A 23,587-nucleotide genomic window follows, 5' to 3' on the forward strand; every position below is an offset into this window, starting at 1 on the left:
TGCTTAAACAACAATTATACAGTGGGCAATACGTGGAAAATAATCCACCTTATCAATGCGACTAACTTCACAGATCTGCTCTGAATACACAGAGCTAGACATGGGCATCACCTGTTTGAAATATTCAGCCAGTTCAAGCTGAGGTAACATGAAGGAATTTGGCATGCTGAGTGTGCGTCTGGGGCACTGTAGTCCACAATCTCCTGTAGCACTCTGTATTATCATGGTTGAGAGAAGAAGGCTCACTAAAACCCGACATGTGATTCAGATTAAAGCTGATTTTTTCTTTATGTGCCCCATTCTCTCAGCCAAATTGGTGCATATCAAGTAGCATCTAGTAGTATATATAAATCACATAAGAAGAGTTAAAGGGATAATTCACACACAAATGAAAATTACCCTATGATTTATTCACCCTCAAGCCATCCTAGGTGTTTCTTCTTTCAGACAAATACAATCAGAGTTATATTAAACAATGAGTGAATGGTGACCAAGATTTTGAAACCCAAAAAAACTGCATCCATCCATCATAAAAAGTACTCCACTTGGCTCTGGGGGGTTAATAAAGACCTTCTGAAGTTAATTGATTCATTTGTGTAAGAAAAATATGCACTTTTAAAACTTTAGAAATCATAATCTCTAGCTTCTGCTTACTGTTGTACTCGTGTTCACAAGAAAGCGGTGTTCCAGCAGACGATGTAGGATGTAGGCAAACGCGGTAGCGCAGTGGAGCCGCTGCAACACCACTCTCTCGTGTGAGCGGAAACTAGAGATTACAATTTATACAGTTTTAAAAATCAATATTTTTCTTACACCAACATATCGATTCACTTCAGAAGGCCTTTATTAACCCTCAGAGCTGTGTGGAGTACTTTTCATGATGGATGGATGCACTTTATTGGACTTCAAAATCTCAACAGCCATTCACTGCCATTATAAAGCTTGGAGGAGCCAGGACATTTTTTAATACAACTTCAACTGTATTCATCTGAAAGATGAAAGTCATATACACCTCGGATGGCTTAAGGGTGAGTAATTGATGGGGTAATATTCAACTATCCCTTTAAAGAGGTCCTAATATGCTAAATCCAATTTTACTTGAGCTTAGTAATAAAACTGTTTGACTTACTGCAAAAACACTGTAAATTTCAAAACTAAAGACAATCTTCCCAATGGAAAATAAACTATTTTTTGAAACTAAGCACAAAAATGTCCTGTTCCACACAGGTAAAGACGTTAACAGATAAACAGATGGTTAACAGATAAAGACGTTAACCAATCATGGCCAACATTCACACACAAACAACTGATTTATGGTGTTTTAGAAACATTTCTAATCAAAATAAGATAATGTGGAGAAAGCAGAATAACACTACTCCAACACCAGAAATATTAACAATAAAATATGGGAAAGTCTACAAACCTTTCTGACTCCATGTAGCACCTACAGATCTGCAAATCAGTTTAATGGATCCAAATGTTAAAAAAAGAAAAGCTTAATTTTTTCCCCCAAAATGTCACTCGACATTCCAGTCCAGCACACAGTCATCAAAAATGTAATTATGTTGACATGACCACATTAAAGAAAACCTTCTACAATATTAATATATTTACATATTATTTTTATAAAATGTATTATTTTTACAATAGAGGACATCCCTGAAAGGAGGTTTTGTCAGATTTTGCTCACTTCTGCTTAGAAATTTGTCCCCAAAATCTGGTGGGTGTATACACACAAATCATTTATTGTAAAGGTCATTGCACACAATCCACAATTCTTGTCTGAAATTTCCGCAAGTTAAAAAATAAATGTGATGTGTCACATTGTGTCTCTGTCTCTGAAACTTTTGCATCCACAGGAAAGGTGTTTTGACACCTTCAGGTTCTGTGCGTGACCAATTTTAATGTACACGAACGCATGCAAAAATCTCACACTCAGTGTGCAAGGACCTTAAGCTTTTCCTATCTCACAAAAATTTGATGTGCTCAAATAAATAAATAAGTACAAATTTAGCTGATTGTGTCTAAAATTAGCATGTTCTCTTACAGCTGCCCCGCTGTGTACTGGACCACTCTTAATGTTCTACAAACTTACTGGCTACTATACAGCAACTGAAGAGATGACACATGCAGAGGATCACACATACACTTCTGCTTTCTCCTGTCACATGCAGTGAAGATCTAAGCCTTGTACAGGCTGCCTCAGACAGTTCCAGAACACTAAAAGCCCAGTGGGGAGGACTGAGGGGAGTGGGCTAACAGTGGGTGACAGTAGGGTACAGCCTAATTAAGTCTTCATTAGCTGAGCATTAAACTAAGCAGAAATGTGAAAATGACACAGCCAAGTGAGCCTTCCACTGTATGTATAATTGTACACACAGATCCGTCACTCTCATAAATCATAAAACATCTATCATAACTGGTAACAAAAGAATAAGAGAGTTGAGGAGGTAATACTGACAACATGCAACACCAATGCATCAAAATATAGGCCCTGTGGTGGAGCTGCACCAGGAGCCCAGTGCTGTTGCTCACCATGGGAACAGCTCAAGCTTTCCAACAACACAGGCACACTTCAGTCTGATTGGCTCTGAGCGGCACACAGGACTCTGTAAACAGCACATTACACTGCCAGAGTTCAATCTTCAGATTTTTTTGCAGGAGGCAAAAACTTCAGATATAGACAAAGAAACAAACATTTCCTCTCCAGCAGAGGAAATTGAAACTGCATGCTTCTTTTTAATAATATGTCTGGTACAGCAGTAAAGTGGAGATATGTTTGTCCTCTGATGATTAAAAAACCTATTCTGTAAGCTCTCAAAGAGGACCAGAGGCTCCAGCAGTAATTAACATAACCTCTCCAGAACAGAAACCTAGGACAAGAGCTTTCTCGCTCTTTCTGCTTTGACTATGAATACAAGCTCGAGGGGCCTATTTGTAGTATTAATACAAATCATTTTCTCTTGTATTCTGTGCATGGGACAGACAGATAGACAGGTGATCAAGGCTGTATGTGCTGTTCCATATTAAGCACCTTCATTTTCATTCAAATAGGATGCTAGATTAGTTCCCTCTAGATTGAATTATTATTTTCCCCTCTAGCATAGACTGTTTATTTACTTGGGAAAGAATATGGCATGGTGTCAATCCAGAAAGTCAGATACTGTCAAAGAGGGTGTGAGAGTGAGACAGTCCAGTTAAACAAGAATTTTTTGACTCAAAAACAACAGACATAATCAGTACCAAATGGTGATTTGATCCGATAACTGAAACAGGTTTTGTGCTTATTAATGACATAAAACTAACAATTTTGAATTTGCTTTGTAAAACCTTTAAAACAGAAAGTTTGACTTATTCAAAAACATATTTATTTCTCAATAAAAGAGCCTTAAATAAGCCCTAAATAGCAACTTAGCGAGCAGTAGCCATGCAATGCATGTGGTGTCACTGATGACACGTAAAGGACTTTTGTCTCTTTAAGCTGTTTTAAGGCTTGAGCCACAGGTCACTCATTGTAGTATATGATGTGTTTTGAACTATTCAGTGACTTTTAAATAACAAACAGTCCCAAACTGGGTACAGACTATAGTCCTTTTTTCCCCTTCTCCAAAAGACCTAATGAAAAAGTAATCATCCACATTAAGTCTTTGTATTTAAAACTAGGAGACAAAACAAAATAAATCAGATACAGCAGAGACAGGATAATGTCTCACAGAGAAAACAAGGACACACAGGAGATCGAGCAAAACTTTAGGACACAAAGGTCACCCAGAGAGATCCACACCTTAAATAGATAAAACTTCCCACGTGGAAAAATAAAGCCATGTCTTCTCATGCAGATCTTCTGTTGTTGTTTTATTTTGGGATACACAGTATCAGTAATAATAACTACGTTGTCTTGACTATTAAAAATAGCAATAACTGTTTAGACTAAGGACTTCTACACTACCAGTCAAAAGATGTTTTTTTTTTTTTTTTTAAGAATTCTCTTCTTCTCACCAAGCCTGCATTTATTTGATTCAAAATACAGCAAGAGCAGTAATATTGTGAAATATTTTTACTATTTAAAATAACTGCTTTCTATTTGATTATTTCAAAATGTAATTTATTCCTCTGATCAAAGCTACATTTTTAGCATCTGTCTTCAGCGTCACAGATCCTTCAGAAAAATTATTCTAATATGCCGATTCGCTGTTAAAGAAACATTTTTATTATTATTTTATTATTATTATATATTTAAAACGGTTTAATACATTTTTTTCAGGATTCTTTAATGAATAGAAAGATCTAAATATCAGCATTTATCTGAAATAAAAAAGCTTTTGTAAAATTACACACTATACCATTCAAAAGCTTAGAGTCGGTATAACATTTTTTTATTTAGCAAGGACGCTTTAAATTGATCAAAAGTGATAATACAGACATTTATAATGTTACAAAAGATTTCAATCTCAGGTAAATGTTGTTCTTTTGAACTTTCTATTCATTAAAAGAAAGTTTCAACTAAGCGGTTTTTAACATAATAAATGTTTTTGAGCAGCAAATCAGAAAATTAGAATGATTTCTGAAGGATCATGTGACTGGAATAATGATGTTGATTCAGCTTTGAAATCACAGGAATAAATTACATTTTAAAATATATTCAAATAGAAATTTATATATTTATATATTTAAATAGTAAAAATATTTAAAGGTTTTACTGTTTTTGCTGTACTTTGGATTAAATAAATGCAGACTTGGTGAGCAGAAGAGACTTAAAAAAATAATGTGAATACTCTTCTAGCACTATATTTCAGTAACTTCAATATATATTTAAAATAATACATTTAGTTTAAAAGCTCTGCTTTAAAGACAAGATAAAAACAAGAAAATGTACAACGTTATAAATATTTCTGTTTTAAATAAATTATGTTCTTTGAAGACAGATAGATATGTTTAGTGCTAAATCTATGGCACGTAAATGGTGTAAATGGATATAATGTCAATACAGACCATAGCATTACGTCATTACGCAACCATTTCATCAGGACAAACTCACCAAACCTGAATGACTGTATGTGCAGTACACATTCCTGTGTTTTCATAAGCTTCTCACACAGTACAGTGGAAGAGGAAGCCCACTCAAGATCAGCATAAACACATACACAATCACAATGTGCGCCATTGTACTTCGCGAGCCACCTTACACAGTATCCCACGCAAAAACCACTGACTCTCTGATACAGAACCACAAAACCACGTCTCGTTCTGGTCGAGTATTTCCCCCAATATACCTTACTATGTAAACATTCCCAAAGCAAATATTCAGGCTGAATATAATATAATAACTGAACCAAATATCGTATATAATTTAAAGCATTTATCTGCAAATACACAGGCCCGATTAGCAGTTTCCTGCACCTGCAAAATCCTGCCCACTTTATTCAAACAGAAACTATTTTGAGGTTGAGAATTCCCTGAGTGCGCATTATCGTCTATCCCAAGAGAAAGTTGTCTATAATCTCAAGTACTATAATTCAGTAATTTCACACCACTTTGACGTTACAAGTATTGGCAGAAAGCCATTTATAATCAACAGGTAACGTTACGTCGTCGCGAGTCATCAAATTTATACAGCCCTCAAGTTTCACTCCGAATGCGTTTCAATTGTCCAAGAATCTTAAAGGCACAGTTCACGCAAAAATGTTTCAACCTCTTATTACTTTTTGCTTGAGATGTTAGTCAGAATGACAGTCTCGGTCTCCATTCACTTACATTCATTACATTTTTTCGTCGTGTAATGAAACTGATTGATGACTACCATTCTCCCCTTAGCGTTAAGTTTTAAGTTAGAAACTTACATGTTTGAAATAACATGAAGGTTAGTAACTTAATGTTTTTTTTTATTATTAACGTTACTATTTTCGGTGAACTGTCTCTTTAAGATTCTGTCTTTCACGTGGATTATACTGAAAATAGGATACAGTCGTGTGGAGAATGAGTCTTTTCCAAACACACATCCCTCTTTAAACGGGTCAGGACTCGTATCCCGTCTTAAAAGTACCTTTTCTAAAGTAACGTTAATTTCCTACCTTATTTATTGCAGCCTTGGCAGACATTTTGATATCTTGCTGGCTCCCGGCGTAGCAAGTTTATTGTTGTTGAATATCACTACACCCAAAACACAAAAAATATTCCTCCTTCGTCCTGCCCAGCAGCCGCCGCAACGCCGGGCAAAGCGGGTTTATTTCTTCTGACCGCCCAAAGACATGTCAACACAACTGAAATCCAGCAGTCCAAAGTTCATCATCTATTATTGCGTGTGAACATGCACAAACTTCAGAAGCTTCGCGAATACCTAGCTGATAGTCACTTTCTCCTTTTAATAAAGTTAAAAACAATAACGAATGAAGAAAATCTTGCTGTCCTAAAGTCGACCGCGCCACAGAGTTTAATAATATCGATGCTAACCGTCCCACAGCGGTAGAAGTTTCAAACAGATGAGCTCGATCCTCGCTTCTCTCCTCTCCCAGCAACAATCATGACATGTCTGACTGGAATGGACCATTACAGCTCCGCGGGGGTGGTTGGGTGGAAACCGGGAAAGTGTGAGCTGTATAACCACAATCCCAGATGTGTACTGTTAACTCTTTACGTGTATGCAGCCGTTTAGTGTGTTAGTTTCCCGAGTTATGTAATACATGTATCATTATTTTACGTCAAACAATAAAGGCAACAATAAAAACTAAGGGGACGCCCCTGTGCCTGACCTGTTTGTTTTGACCGGGGAGCGGATGGGATGGAGAGAGGGAAGCAAGGTAAAGTGGATCAAAGTTGTTGCTCGCTGCTTTGCTTTTGGTATGAATAGTTTAAATAGGAAAAATAAGGGGTTTGTCAGTTTAACGAAAAATACAGTATTTTCTTCTCACAGACAAAAAACACAAAATGTTAATTAAGAGAGCTAACAAAACAAAAAAAACATTTTTCTAATGATTGATGAAATTAAAATAGAAACTGAAAATAACTAATTTTAGTAACTCAATGAGTTCTAATGTTTGTTTAAAAAAGTGCCTGTTAAAAAGAAGTATCAATGAGTCTTGGAAACAAAAAATGCATTCTATTCAAAACTTGAAGCATAACTAACTATGCCTACTAAAATGCAGACTTTCATTTAGTTTAACAGACTTTTAAGATTGTGTGTACTTTAACCTTCAGATCAAGTTTTGGTCAATAACAAACCACTCAGGAAACCTAACGGGACATAATTGCTGCAATACAGACCGCTTCCTGTGGTTTCCGGGTCCCCTCCCATAGGACAGGGCCCTAGAATGCTGTTTGTATTGTTTTGAAATCAGCATTATGGGCTGTACTTTTTACAGTAAAATATCAACGTATGTTTGCAACTGATAAAAAGAGGAAAACAGTTACACAAAAGTACAAAATATCACTGACTCTTTCAGAGCGTAATCAATCATTTAGTTGTTGTCAGTGATTTTGCATTCATGCTTTAGGTCCCTGAGGTATTCCTGTAGTTTAGCTAACAAGAGACTAAAATGGCTTAATTTACATTCAACAAGCTAACTGTCTGTAACAAAGGAAGCAAACTCTTTCTAATCTCCACAGTTCTTGTAAGTGTCATTAAGATGGTAAAGATTTAGTTTCTGAAAACAGCAAAACTGAGGATAAAAAAAAGATCCATTTTAATTCGACACCACAATTACCAAATTAGATACAGCACAAAAAAATAAATAAAATAAAATCAGTACAACAATCAAGAGTTACGACAAGGGTTACTTTAGTGCAGCACTTCAGCATAGTCAAAAAGAAAAAAATATAAATTGTAATCTGAGTAAACCAACTTTTACAAGGAGGACACCGAACTCTATGTTTTCTATTAAAAGTCCATTTGGGCTAATGGTCACAAGGTCACTGCTTCTAGATGTAATTCCACAAATACCTTGATGATTGACAGACAGGTCCAGGGGAGAGGCTAGGGATATTTTGGATTAGTCAAGCTGCTGGATAAATTCTTGTCATAAACCAGACCAGAGGGTTAAACCCAAAATAACTCGGTGTAAGAGGTCACATTCTCTCATAGCTATAGGCTTTAGGAATCACGAAAGGAGGGAAGGAGAGGAAGTGATAGGACAGAGCTATAAAACATTTACAAAGATAAAGCTTTTCAGCAACCAATATTTCTCCCCACAAAGCAATAAAAAAGTATACATTTATTACCCAAGACTCTCAGTGTCATCACAACATGAAATTTAAACAAACAGACAAACAGTTATGAATCACCATGTGCTAAACGAAATTAAATACAAGGGATGATGATGAAATATTTGCACTGGAGATGCCATGAAGGACTCAAATGAACTGAAACACAAACATGAACCTCAGCAGCACAGAAAAAACAACATAAAGAAAGAGAATGATAAATACTGCCAACGAGGACAATCGCTCGATCCTCCTCCATCGCATGTTACGATCCGCATCGACCAGCGAGGATATCAGGATATTCAGCATGTTGTTTGTTAGCGCAGGCAAATCTCAGATTCCTAAAAAAAATCTCAGAACATCTTCAAAAACCCAAGTAAATGACTTAAATGTAAGCCTACAATGGAGAGGACTGCTATAGCTCAAACTGAAGAGCGGCTCTGATGGAGTGGAGACAGAAAATTACTGACAGAAAAACACAATCGGAGGCAGCTTTGTCGCGCATGGTTACCCTAAACAGCTCTCGACACGGAGCAACCTGAGGCTTCGCATCAGCCGAAGAGCTCAGGTGTGCTCATGGACGAGCAAGCACTTGGAAAACACTCCCATGGCCTTGGAAATCACACACGCATACACACACACAGCGTGAGGCATGTCAGAGGGTAAGCTCAGTAGGCTTGCCCGCCTGTAGTTAGAGTCTAATGGACAGTGAAAACTGCAGATCACATGCTCTCCACTACCAATGCTCCACTGAATGCCATTTTTTAGAATGTAGATGGAATGTTAAACACACAAATAAAAGAAAATACCAAGCACACATATACAGTACAAAATAGTTTTAAAATGCTAAAAATATTTTCAAAATGCTAAAGCACATATTATAGGCTGAAAAATTATTTAACAGTTTTTAAAAATACATGCATACTTTGCAATTTTACAGTAGCATTGTTAAATGTGCATTATATGTTGTTTAGTTAATGTATGTTGCAATGTTTTAGTGCTGTGTGTGTTACTCTGATGATGCTGGTTCATGGAATGAACATAAATCCATAAATCATCTATGCAAATACCAAAGGCCTTATGAGATTTTGATTTACAGCAACTGCATCACTTCACTATAATAGACCAGCTGAAGAAGTCCAGTAGAATGAGGCACCATGGTGAAATATAATCATAAAAAGACTTTAGAGCTGCACCTCTGTGAGCAAAAACAACATAGGGAGGTTTGAATCTGAAGCCAGGAACTGCCAACAGATGGATCTGATACACTGTTCTCTTTTATCTCGTTCTTCTCTTGGCTACACTATACTGACTTTAGAATTTTCTGTACTTTCTTTTCATCAACACATGCTAAAGATGGAACTTTTTTGGAGTAAACCATGCTTTTGGTGACCTATATAGGTGAGAGCACACTCTCAGAAAAAAAAAAGGTACAAAAGTTGTCACTGAGGCCTTTCGAAAGGTACTATAACTTTAAAGTTCTTTTATGCACTTTTAAGGGGTAAATAAGTTACAAAAGTGTACCTTTTGAAAAGGAACCACTCCAGTGACAGCTTTTGTACCTTTTTGGAGTTTGGAAACACTGTTGGTGAATTTAATGTGGGGGGAAGAGAGGAAAGGGAAATCACTAGTGTAGAAAACATAGTGAACCTCTGAGACCAGAAGGAGGGAACAGAGCGGAGGAGAAATGATCCAGTTTCACTGTCTGTTTTCATCTGTGCTGAATTAAAACCAATTGACCTTATCTAGTTTCTAGAGGCTTTATTTACTCTGGAAGTTCTTGCCTTGAAGTTCCCTGTTTCCACAGCTAACGAAAACCCTCTGGAGGTCAAGCGATGGACTCGACTAAGACTGGAGACTCTTCTGAGAATTGCTTTTAGAATCAGAAACCCAAATGCAAACCACTAAATAAACAGTTAAAAACTAAAATTATTTAGGTCAATAAGGCATTAAAATATACTTAGTTTAATATTTTGACACCCTGCAAACCATACAATTACATGGCATTTATTTCCAAAAGAGACGCTGTGTGGAATGTTACAGAAGCCTGTTTCCGCCACTGAAAAAAAAAAAAAAAAAAAAATCAAGGTAATTGTGACTTTTTATTTTACAATTCTGAAATTTTTTCTCGTAATTGCGAGTTTACATCTCACAATTCTGTCTTTTTTCTCAGAATTGTGAGTTACAGATTAAGTCAAAAGTTTACATACACCTTGCAGAATCTGCAAAATGTTCATTATTTTTCAAAATAAGAGGGATCATACAAAACGCATGTTATTTTTTATTTAGTACTGACCTGAATAAGATATTTCACATAAAAGACGTTTACATATAGCCCACAAGAGAAAATAATAGTTGAAATTATAAAAATAACCCTGTTCAAAAGTTTACATACATTGTTACCTGAATGATGCACAGCTGTTTTTTTTTGTGTTTTTTTTTTTTTATTAATAGTTGTTCATGAGTCCCTCGTTTGTCCAAAACAGTTAAATTGCCCACTGTTCTTCAGAAAAGTCCTTTAGGTCCCACAAATGATTTGTTTTTTCAGCGTTTTTGTATATTTGAACCCTTTCCAACGACTGTATGATTTTGAGATCCATCTTTTCACACTGAGGACAACTGAGGGACTCATATGCAACTATTACAGAAGGTTCAAACGCTCACTGATGCTTTCACCGGGGGGTGAAAACTTTTAAACTGAATGAGGATGTGTACATTTTGCCTAAATATCTATTTTTTATTATTTAGAACTCGAATCTTCAGAAGCTACAGAAGATACTTACATGTTTCCTAGAAGACAAAATAAGTTAACTTTACCCTGATCTTCAAAAGTTTTCACCCCCCAGCTCTTAATGCATTGTTTTTCCTTCTGAAGCATCAGTGAACATTTGAACCTACTGTAATAGTTGCATTACAGAACTGAGTCCCTCAGTTGTCCTCAGTATAAAAAAAGATAGATCTCAAAATCATGTAGTCATTGTTGGAAAGGGTTCAAATACACAATTACAGGTTTTTATCTTGCAGTTCTGACTTTATTTCTCAGAACTGCAAGTTTATTCTCAGAATTGTGAGTTTATAAAAATATATAAACAATATAAACGTATAACTATATATATATATATATATATATATATATATATATATATATATATATATATATATATATATATATATATAATTGTGAGAAAAAAAAATTAACAATTACCTTTTTTATTATTTATTCAGTGGTAAAAACAGGCTTCTATAGAATGTTACTCTCAAAGCATCACAATTAGAATCATGGTTAATCTTAGTTCAAAGTGCCCCAAGTGACCTATCCGGTTAAACCTGATGGTGGTCCCAAGCATAGCATACTCCATACCAACACACATACCAGCCATAAATCAAACATTGGCAGGAAACAAAATTGAACTTTAGTTCATAGTGTGAGTCGCAGTGGGAATGCAGCAGAGAGGAGATTGTTTATTCTGAGATTGAATGACCCACGATGAATGGAGCAGTGGGACACTGAAATGGTGCTTTGCTCAAAATTAAAACGAGAAAACAGGTGGATTAAAAGTGCATTGCAATTACATTGCATGACCCTTTTTAGTCAAGGACCAACTGTTTTTCCCCAACATTCCCAAACTTCACAGTATATTTTTACTTAAATGTTAAAATGTTAGAGCGAGATTACAAAACCTCATTCTACATTAAAACATTATCAAATACAGCAACGTGTTGTTAATTTAGAACAAGCTCAACCCAAAGACTATAAAAACTGAACATTCCCCCTGTGTCAAAATTATGTATACAGGGAAAAGCCTTTGAAATTTTAATTACTTCATAAGAGAACAGATTCTTTTAATAAACAGAACAACAATAGTGGCTACTTTGTGACCTTCAAAACAGCAGCTTAATTGTTTGGTTCTAAAATTAGAAAATATCTACTTTTTTCCACTCACTCAAGTGCTGTGGTTACAGACCAGACTGTGTCAGCCCAGAGAGACTAGCTGTCCTCCATTCAACCCGCTGGGTCACAGCCAAATGTGCATGTTCAGAGCTTTTAGCCATTGCCACCACCAGAACAACACACCTACTGGTCTCATCAGTTACCAGAAAGCCTAGTTACAAAGCAGACTTCATGTAACTAGGCCCAGACCATATAAGGTGCATGCAGCTCCTTTTTTGCCATTTAAAGGGGCAGTTCACCCCCTAAAAAAGTCATAATTTACTCACATTTATTTATAAATAAATACTAATGACATAATGAATCATTTTTATTTTTCATTTTTGGGTGAACTATTACTTTAAAATGTCAGACTGAGATTTCAGAGATGGATATGCGACTTGTTTAGAGTCCATTGTTTTATGGACAAAGAATGGCCAAGATGGCAAACAATGCTGCTTTCAGTGTACCATGACAATCATAAATGCATAACAAACAAGTAGTCCTTATTCTCAAACTCCAACATTTATAGTAATAGCATTAACAGAGACAAACAACAGCTTTGTTTTGCTTTATTTTTGTCTAAGACATTTTTTTTTCCACATTTACATGTGTAAATATAGACTGTACATTCCAAACCTTTGCAGTGTTTTGAAGAGTAGAGACAGAGCTCAGCGCACCCTGTGCTTCAATAATTCACATCACACACTTGGTTAGATCGGCCTATTTATAAAATCAAAAACAGCTTCTTTCTTATTCTTTTAATAAATCCACAAAGCTTATATGACTGCTGAAAGGCAGGAAATATCAAGGTTGACATTTTGTTCGTAGTGTTATCAGACAGTTACTGTAATTCTCAAAACAGTGCACTGACGTGATGAAGCAGATTACAATAATTAAGTTTTGATGAGGGATGAGTGTTTTGATGTAGTGAACATACAAAATGCATAATGCATGTTTCCTTTGTTTAGTGCCTATTTCTAGTGCCACTCATTTCCTGGCAAATCACAAATGTGATCTGGTCCGCAGAGAGGAAGCCAAGAATATGTACATGTAAACATGCAAGCAAACACATACATAATGCATGAAGCACACACTTCACTAAATGAATTGCAACTGTGACGCCAATCACATATGTCTCTGTAGCCCCATCCATTTTCTCCCTCAGCATAAGCAGCCATAAGAGACCAATCTCAAAATGGCAGGACCAATATTGGCGCATATTTACATGTGCAACACACATATCATAAGCCTAAACCTACTATTCCTCAAACTACTCCTTTCACATTCATAGCAGTGAAGTAAATGGGTGTTACCGTTTCTGACTGGCAGGAAGCTGTGTCATTAACCAAGAGTGTTTTTCAGGGAGATATACATAGCTGTTTGTCACTGCCTCAAGGGAAAAATATTCATACAAACAGCCTCACACGGGTATGAATAAACAGCACCTGTTCACACACAATGCTTTTTTGCATTCCACTGCTTTTCTATTGTTTTTCTATGTAAACCTGCGCTAGATGGACTTGTATTCGCATCTCAGGCCTAAAATGCAGAGTTGAAAAAACAAAAAAAGCAGCACAATAGTCAAATGCTTCCATCATACACATTTACACTATCAGTCAAAAGTTTTTGAATTTGTAGTTTTTTAAAGTCTCTTCTGCTCACCAAGCCTGCATTTATTTGATCCAAAGTACATCAAAAACAGTAACATTTTGAAATATCTTTACTGTTTAAAGGGGTCATCGGATGCCCATTTTCCACAAGTTGATATGATTCTTTAGGATCTTAATGAAAAGTCTATAATATACTTTGGTTAAAAATTCTCAATGGTAGAGTAAAACAACACCCATTTTACCTTGCCAAAATCAGCTCTGCAAAAATCATTCTGTTCTGGTCGAGGTTGATTTAAATGTTAATGAGCTCTGCTCGCCCCGCCCCTCTCTTCTCTCTGTGGAGTGATGAGCCTGTTTACTTTAGCCCCATTTAGCCGCTAAACTTGCTAACTAGCACGTTATTAGGAAAGGCGATCGCAAAGATTCATAAAAAAACCCTTATACTCACTTCTGCTGTAGGTGAAGCTGGATCACGAATAATTTTGCGCGAACATAGACGAATGTAGATCGGGAGGCGCATTCCCTTCACAAACAAACGTAATTCACTGCATCTTCAGCGGCTCAGATGTCAGGAGTAAATGACAACCACTACGTTCATTATTACATCCAGCAACACAACACCTCAATTTCTCAATTTGAGATATTCTTGTCTAACTTACATTCCTGCTCCGGCATCGAAACAATGGAGGTCAGACTGTGACAGTTGATCTGAGGTAAGGCGCTCATGTCAATCAACTATCGTGGGAGCTGCCTCTGTCGGTGTGACATTGATAATAATATAAATAATAACAATAATAAAAATAAATGTTTCTTGAACAGCAAATCAGCATATTAGATTGATTTCTGAAGGATCATGTGACTCTGAAGACTGGAGTAATGATGCTGAAAATTTAGCTTTGATCACAGGAATAAATTACATTTGAAAAAATATTTAGCAGTTATTTTAAATAGTAAAAATATTTCACAGTATTACTTCTTTTGCTGTATTTTGCATCAAATAAATGCAGGCTTGGTGAGCAGAAGAGACTTCTTTAAAAAACATTAAAAATCTTACCGTCCAAAAACTTTTGACTGGTAGTGTACCTAGAAAAACTTAAAAAAAGCAGTGCTGTAGAATGTAAAATGCATTCTGTGAACCGAGAGGCTTCCCTGGCGGTCTCTAAGGCAATATGACGTGGGAATTATAGCTAGATTCAGCATGACATATAGAGAGGAGATTGAGTAACTTTCAGAGCTGCGGCTCAGCGAGATGAGACCCATGGCTCACTGTAACAGGTTTACGTATTGAAGTAGGAGGCCTTTCTATGAGATCAGCAGTTAAGATGTCAAATGTGCAGAGTCTTGCTTCTGTAGGGAGCCATAAGAAGATTGCTGCAGAATGAAACCAGGCTATGTGTGATAAGTTTTCTTTTTATGTGCATAAAGTCCTAAAGGGTCATTCAAGCAGCACAATGGAGAACATGTACATTACTCAACAATACTATGAGTTAATCCACTGCTGCTGATATAAATTTCTCTAGAATAAAAGGAGATTTATACATAAACATTAAAGGGACAGTTCACCCTTAGATGAAAACTCTGTCATTAGTTACCCATGTCGTTCCAAACCTGTAAGACCTTCGTTCATCTTCAGAACACAAATTAAGATATTTTTGACGAAATCTGAGAGTTTTCTGACCCTGCATATACATCAATGCAACTACCACGTTCAAGGCCCATAAAGGTAGTATGGACATTGTTGAAATGGTTCACATTCAGATGCATCCAAAGTCTTGAGACCTTTAATTCTTTGTCATTCTTGGGTGCTGCCTCTTGTCTTTAAATGCATGATCGCATTGTGACAACACCCACTAACTGTTCTAGATGTAACACACAATTATCCTACTGTAACCATTGCAATCAGTAAACAGAATGTGCAGGTCAAGGCTGTTCTAGTACGCAATGTGTTCCACATGCTCACCTCCGCACCACAGTCTGGTTACACTGTAACTTCATTAGCCTGTAGCACTGCTTTAAGATCCATTTTGCACAGTCTACAGCTCTTGTAAATCTTCAGCCTTGAGCGGTGTACAATTAAAACTTGTTAAGGGGTCAAATGTCACTTTCACAGGCACTACACGAGTGAATGGGAACAGTTGTAACTGTTTTGGTCAGTCATGCCCTTTAAGCCTCTAGCATCTGTGTTATATTTTATCCTAGTATGTAAGAATGTTGACAAATGGTTCAGGATACCAACTGTACTGGTGACATCTGCCACAACTGGCACTGTGATGGCTTAACTATGACAATCGCGGGTCAAGTTGTGCATTGTACATCACTGTTCACATTGCTTGGGATTAGGCTTTAAGCTTGTCTATGAAGAACATCATACTGCAATGCTATTGCAGTGTTTACACATAAATGAGATTAGCAAAATGAGCATAGTTTGGACTTGAACAACAAAGGAAAGTTCAGTAGTTCAACTAAGGGACAAACGTAGATTTTATATTTTCATACACATGTCACAATGTCTTTCTCAAAGCTGTTCTCTATGTTTGGCATTTTCACTTTCTCTCCTCAGAACTTGCCAGAAAAGATCCACAATGAAGGAAGCGAGATTTACATGGTCAAGGTCATCTGTGACGTAAACAATGACACATGACTGCAGATGCCCCTCAGCCTACATCACAAAATCATGATTCAGTCAGCGATAAGAGCTGAGACTAACTCGCTGCCAACTAAGGTTCTCTGATCCAGGCAAGTACAAGATAAATTTATTTTCAGTGCATCAATATATCTAAAGGTGACCTATTATGTCCCTTTTTACAATATGTAATGTAACTCTTTAGGTGTCCCCAGAATGTGTCTTTGAAGTTTCAGCTCAAAATACCCATATGCAACTATGACAGAAGGTTCAAGCGCTCACTGATGCACCAGAAGGAAACACAATGCAATTAAGAGCCAGGAGTGAAAACTTTTTAAATTTGAAGATCAGGATAAATTTTAACTTATTTTGTCTTCGGGGAAACATGTACATATCTTCTGTAGCCCCTGAAGGGCAGTAATAAATGAATAAATATGATATTTAGGCAAAATAAGAAAAATGTACACATCTCCATTCTGTTCAAAAGTTTTCACCCCCCAGCTCTTAATGCATGGTTTTCCTTCTGGAGCATCAGTGAGTGTTTGAACCTTCTGTAATAGTTGCATATGAGCCCCCAGTTGTCCTAAGTGTGAAAAGATGGATCTCTAAATCATACAGTCATTGCTAAAAAGGGTTCAAATACACAAAAATGCTGGAAAAACCAAAGAATTTGTGGGACCTGAAGGATTTTTCTGAAGAACAGCAGGCAGTTTAACTGTTCAGGACAAAAATACAAAACAAAAAAACACAGCTGTGGATCATTCAGGTAACAAAAAAGTATTAAGAATCAAGCGGATGTAAACTTTTGAACCGGGTCATTTTTATAAATTCAACTATTATTTTCTCTTGTGAACTACATGTAAAAATATTTTATGTGAAATATCGTATTCAGGTCAGTACTAAATAAACATTTTGTAGGATCCCTCTTATTTTGGTAAAATAATGTATTGATTCTGAAAGGGGATGTAAACTTTTGACCTCAACTTTTGCTAAGACGTTAGAACTGGTACACCGTTGTCACTTGCGAAAACAAAATGACGGCGCTGTGGGTGGAAACATGCAGATTAAGAGGCGATAAGATCCCCTTACAACATCATGGGGGGAGTGAAATCTCAGCAGCTCATTTTTTCACATGCTTGCAGAAAAAGGCTTAGGAAAACAAAGTTACTGAGCTGTCCATTTTCATCTTTTCTAGGTTGGTAGATGCACCAGGGATCCGATTATAGCACTTAAACATGGAAAAAGTCAGATTTTCAAGATATGTCCCCTTTAAACATTCATGTTCGTATTAGGGAATTCATAAACTCATTACACAAATGACTAGACACAAACTTCCAGTCTGAAGAGCACAATGTATTTAAGAGATCATAAAGTTGGTCTGTCTGAGCCTGGTTCTGTCAGGAAGAGAGGTTGTTCGGGCACTAAGCATGCCAAAGACAGAGAGTAAACACAGACCTGGCATCATGTCAGACAGAGCTCTGCACACATTCAACTGTTAAAAGTCTCAAGCAGCTGTAAGCAAACAGCAAACAGAGCACCGTTCCTCTCTGAGCACTGCTAATACTGTTTCCAGCTTTAAAATTAATCTGATAGACTAATACGCTCATAACAGGCTATATTAATTAATATCTCTAATAATATACAAAAGAATTCCTCTAGCGTCAAGCCATTTATCACACTAATACACCTGGAGAGGAATGAAGCTTGTGAGAAAGACAGTCTGACTGTTAGTGTGTAGTGAAGGAGAAATTACAGAGCTCTTTACTCTGAAATGTCTATTCAGCACAGCTGCACGTCTGACAAACGTACGTGTGACATACGAGTATTTGAATGGTAGTGCACGTACACAATTATTACTGTGATGTGAAACAAGGAGATAAGCTAGCAGGGGAGATAAGAAGGAGGTGAAATTTAGGTTAAGTCTGTCAAGTAAAATGTAGGGTGAGGAAAAGTAACAGGAAGATAAACACTGAAAGTAAGAGAAAACAGAAGATGGGCTCGTTAAGAGTTAGAAAATGCCAAGGGCATTTTGTGATTTAAAGACTCCTCATCCATTCCACACTGACATCCCAGAGCCTTGAGATTCCTCAGTCCGAGACTCACACAAATCTCCACGAAAAATTACCCAAATCAAGAAGAACATGAGTGAGAGGTCTTATAAATTCTCCTCTTTGCAGGTGAACTGCTTCTTAAAGAGGTCACAGTAAGAGTGATTGTGGGCAGATGAGAGCAACGGGATTGCCTGTGTGTGCTGAATTGAGTTATGCTCCAATCACAGTGGCCTGTGAGGCAGGAGGGTGAGCGCTAAATCTGATTTTGAGCTGTGCGGATGGGGCTAGGTAATGTGATTCACGGTAAACGGGGGTAATAATGCTCTGATAATGTCAGCGGAGTCAGCCATGATTAAAACCCTACTTTGATCGGGCCTGAAGGTACTATCTCAGCAGTTCTGCTGGAAATCGCTCCATGTCAAGGCTAAAATGAAATCAGCCACAAAGGGGGCATTTAAGGAAACAGCAAAGTGATTGACAGCACTTTAGGGAGATAAAGGCACTCTCCATACTGATAGCCCAGAGCACAACCTTCATGGATAGTAGGGGTGCATAATTAATTGAAATAAAATTGAAATTGCGATAGGCTGTGAATTAATTAAATAACTATAGTCTGCATGTGCAGTGTCCTTCAAAGTGAAGACTTACAGAGACTGAGAGTGCTTATGATGGCTCATGATATACTGATTTCACTGTCTCTAAGTGATAACTGTTCATAGTAAATGCCGCTCCACACAAAATTCAAAATTAAGTTTTGCGAGTTTATTTACAGTCACAATGAAATGGAAGTAGTGTCGATTTTTTTTTTCCTGACATACTGGATGGAAGAGGATCTGAATCCAAGCTTGCAGTCGAACTGACTAAATGATTGGAGAAGATTGGTAATTGTCACCAGAATGACGTCTGTCATTTTTCTGAAGATCAAGTTATGATATTTTGATCAAGAATAACTAAAAAAGTGTGTAAAAACAGAATACAATGCATTAATATGAAGGAATTTCCTGTATTGATTCTACAGGCAATTTACCTTTATTTTGAGTTTTGCACTGCATGTTGTGTTTTGTGTTAATGGAAATGTCAGTAAAATTAATGGATAATGTCCTGCCAGTTTTTTTTTTTTAAATATTTAAATATAAAAATATTTTACATTAAATATCTAGTTGTGTTGCAAAATATTTCATAATTATTTTTTTTTTTTTTTTTTTTTTTTTTTGCATTGACACTGTACCTAGACTTAAAAGTGTAGACTTCAAAAATCACATTTACATTTTCTTGATAAATAAACATTATTTCCACTATCAGTAAAAGAAAAAAAAATCTATTTTATATTTTTACATTAACAATGTAATCAATATTCTATTTATTAGAACCATGTATGAATCTCTTCAAATGTTTTTTAGCATTTTACATTTATTAAAATAATAACTCAAGGTAGTAACAATTTAAAAGATATTTTATTTGTAAACTTATGTTCCTCTATTGGATCATCAGTCATCAAAGCTCGGTAAATCCTGGTCACAGACACAGAGATTTACTTTTAAATTTTACCTTAAATTTTAATTTAATTTTAAAATTTACCATCAAAATCTTATTTTGATGTAACAAAGTGGTTATATATCTATGTGTGTAAGTTGTTTGCTTGCTTTTTCAAATTAGTCTTTCCATTAACGCCGTTATATTGTTCATTTGGACTGATTCACGAATGAGGAACGAGCACAAGCACAAGAGGTGGGATTTATCGCATGAACCAATCACAGCTAAACATAACCAGTCATATCCAATCATATTGTCATGGAGGCACTGCATTCATTCTTAATTCATTCACTAAACTCACCTCATGTTTTAGGGCGTCTGTTAAAACTAAATGGGCTCAGGGGAGGCAAGAGAGACGCGGACTACTGCTGTAATTTTACCTGCTGGTGTTTCTTTATAAAAACAAGTCATGTATACATTTTTATACATGTTTTTTTTTCTCCAATATTTTGAGGAGACACTGCCTCCCTTGCCCTGGAGGAAACACCCCTGATAGATAGACAGACAGATAGCCTTGTAGTATCATTTGTTGTGTGTTTATTCACACTGAAACATGGACTAGTGCTAATAAGCGGAGACTGAAAGTATAACAGGAAGCCTCTCAGATAGCAGCCTGCTTCTCCATCACAGGAAATATGGTGGCTGGCGCCAGAGCATGCTGGGATATGTTAACGTGTAAGCCCGGCCGTTCTTAGTAATCTGCCCTCGGTAGTGGTGCCAGGATCAAGCTTCATCAGCTTTAGCGTTCAGTGGGAGACCACAAGTCCCACCAGTCAATTCTTACCACTAATGCTTTACACAACAGGTACTAATGCCAAGTGATTACCCTGTGCTGTTTTAGCACATTCACTGCTTGTAGACCACAGAGGCAGTTGATCCACGTCTCTCTGAAAGGGGTCAGTCTGATGAGCTCAGCAGAACAGGGATCCCCCAGCTGAAAGCCAGTCTAAGCCAGACACGGGGAGACGGGGAGGGACCGCTGCCGTCTGCTGCTGTTTCGAGAAGTGGAGGACTAAAATGCAGAGCTCACAGCTATAGTCTGACAAAAAACATTCTACTTTGCAAATACAGAGAACTGAGAAGAACAAATACGTACAAAATACAACAAAACTAAATATGTATAAATAGAATTTGAGTACTGAGATTTGATGTATCTGTTTCCCATGACAGAGGTCACACCTTTTACCTAAAACTATTTATTTTATAATGTTAAAAAATTTAGTGTTGGTAAGTTTTTTTTTTTTTTTTGTCTAATTTATTGATGTAATTTATTCCTGTGCATTTTTAGCATCATTACTCCAGTCTACAGTGTCACACGGTCCTTCAGAAATCGTTCTAATATGCTGATTTGCTACTCAAGAAACATTTCTGATTATTATCAATGTTGAAAACAGTTGTGCTGCTTCATATGTTTGTGAAAACTGTGATACATTTTATTTTTCAAGATTCTTCAATGAATATAAAGTTAAAAAGAACAGCATTTATTTGAAAAGAAAAATAATTTCTAATACAGTACGTGACCCTGGACCACAAAACCAGTCGTAGGTAGCACAGGTATATCTGTACCTGTGCCAGCACTAAATTATATGGGTCAAAATTATCAATTTTTCTTTTATGCCAAAAACCACTTGGATATTAAGTAAAGATCATGTTCCATGAAGATGTGTAAATTTCCTACCGTAAATATAATTATAAAACATAATTTTCAATTAGTATCATGCATTGCTAAGAACTTAACTTGGACAACTGTAAAGGCAATTTTCTCAATATTTGGATTTTTTTGCGCCCTCAGATCTCGGCCAAATATTGTCCTATCCTAACAAACCATACATCAATGGAAAGCTTATTTATTTTCAATAAATATTTATTTATTTTAAATTTTCAATTTACCTTCATGACTGGTTTTGTGGTCCATGGTCACATATTATAAATGTCTTTACTGACAATTTTTAATCAATTTAATTTTGCTGAACAAAAGAATCAATTACTCAATAAATAAATAAATAAATAAAAACCTGAAAAACCTGGTAATTCTGTTTTAACATCATATTAAATAATGTATGTAGACATGACATTACTGCTTTGTCTATCCCCTCTTGATTTTCTTTCTTTTTTGGTCTCTGTCAGTCTGTCTTTCTCATAAATGCACGCACACACACACACATATCTGCTCTCTCTCACACTCAAACTTATATGAAGGTCAGCAGCTGAGGCTTGAGGGAAAGTCAGCTGCTATGTGGGAGTTTCACTTTTTTTGGCAGTTTTTCTCAAAGTGTGACATTGAGCCATTACAGTCCCTAGAGTATGACTACTGACACAGCCTTACGGCCCATGTCCACTGGTGCGGAAGAATCCCACTCAATAGTGCTCATAATGTTGGATGCCCGTGTCTGTGGATGACTCTGTAAAATGTACGGCGAGTATACAGTTTGCTGCCAATACGTTCTCAAAATAAATCATCATATAAAATACTGTTCAAAACTTTGGGGTCAGTAAGATTGTTTCAAAACAAGTGCTATTCTTTTGAACTTTCTATTCAGCAAAGAACCCTGGTATCACAGCAATAAGAATTTTTTTTCTTAAGTACCAAATCAGCATATTAGAATGATTTCTGAAGAATCACGTCACACTGAAGACTAAGGACAAACTGAATGGTCATGTACAGCATGTGTTCTTTCATCACTAATAGTTGTGCTTGTTGTGTTTAATGTGAAAGTTTAAGTAAAGTCTTACTGGACGCTGGTGTGTGGAGCAGTACTGTCAGATGGTGGAGCGCTTATGCCCTGCTGAGCAATTACAAGATGGATTGGGAGGAAGCAGAATGTGACTGAGAGAGCTACACCACAGCTGTTAAGAGAGAGAGAATCATGATTCTGCCTTCTCATTTCATTTCATGATGGAAACACATTCAAGTATCCTGTAGCCATTCACTGACATCAGCGATGTCTGAAGAAATTCATCCCTTCAGCCTTTCTCTTACTGTCTATTTTGTTTTTGTCTTAGTGCCTAAACACCTCCATTATTTATTAGTCGCAAGCATGGAGATAGTGTCACGTGCAAAGTATATGCCCAAAGTCAAAATTTATTTGTCAAAAAAAAAATACTCCCTGACAATAAAATGCACTGCTCTATGAGCCCATAATTAAAGAAGGCGTAGATAAAAATAAAGTATATAACAATAATAGTAAATAAGTCTATTAAAAAAGGAAGTAGTGAAGTTGTGAGGAAAACAGATAAAATAAAATTGTGATACTATAAGGCACTTCAAAGTATTAAACTGTAGGTGTGTGCAAATCCTGACAAATAATATTAAAATAAAAAAATCATAAATGGAAAATAAATGACTTTATGTGCTCTCATACACTACCAGTCAAAAGTTTTTGAACAGTAAGATTTTTAAATAAGCCTCTTCTGCTCACCAAGTCCTGCATTTATTTAATCCAAAGTACAGCAAAAACAGAAAAATTGTAAAATATTTTTACTATTGTTTTCTATTTGAATATATTTTAAAATGTAATTTATTCTAGTGATCAAACCTGAATTTTTAGCATCATTACTCCAGTCACATGGTACTTTAGAAATCAGTCTAATATTCTGATTTGCTGCTCAAAAAACATTATTATTAGTATTATTATGTTAAAAA

At 36.3% G+C, this 23,587-nt stretch overlaps 1 protein-coding gene across 16 annotated transcripts in view; it reads right to left on the reverse strand.

Annotated features, from left to right (window-relative positions):
* Nucleotides 1-23,587, reverse strand: part of tjp1a (tight junction protein 1a) — a 125,466-nt gene that overhangs the window by 62,571 nt on the left and 39,308 nt on the right. The window contains exon 1 of one of the 16 annotated variants that reach the window (XM_051115539.1): nucleotides 6,072-6,525. The exons of the other annotated variants lie outside the window; for them this stretch is intronic. Coding sequence (XP_050971496.1) covers nucleotides 6,072-6,098 — 27 coding nt within the window. The 5' untranslated portion in view covers nucleotides 6,099-6,525. Of the gene's footprint in view, nucleotides 1-6,071; nucleotides 6,526-23,587 lie in introns of those variants that run through there. 16 annotated transcript variants of the gene reach the window in all.

The sequence above is a fragment of the Labeo rohita genome, chromosome 7, assembly GCF_022985175.1.
Source record: "Labeo rohita strain BAU-BD-2019 chromosome 7, IGBB_LRoh.1.0, whole genome shotgun sequence".
Classification (NCBI taxonomy): Eukaryota; Metazoa; Chordata; class Actinopteri; order Cypriniformes; family Cyprinidae; genus Labeo; species Labeo rohita.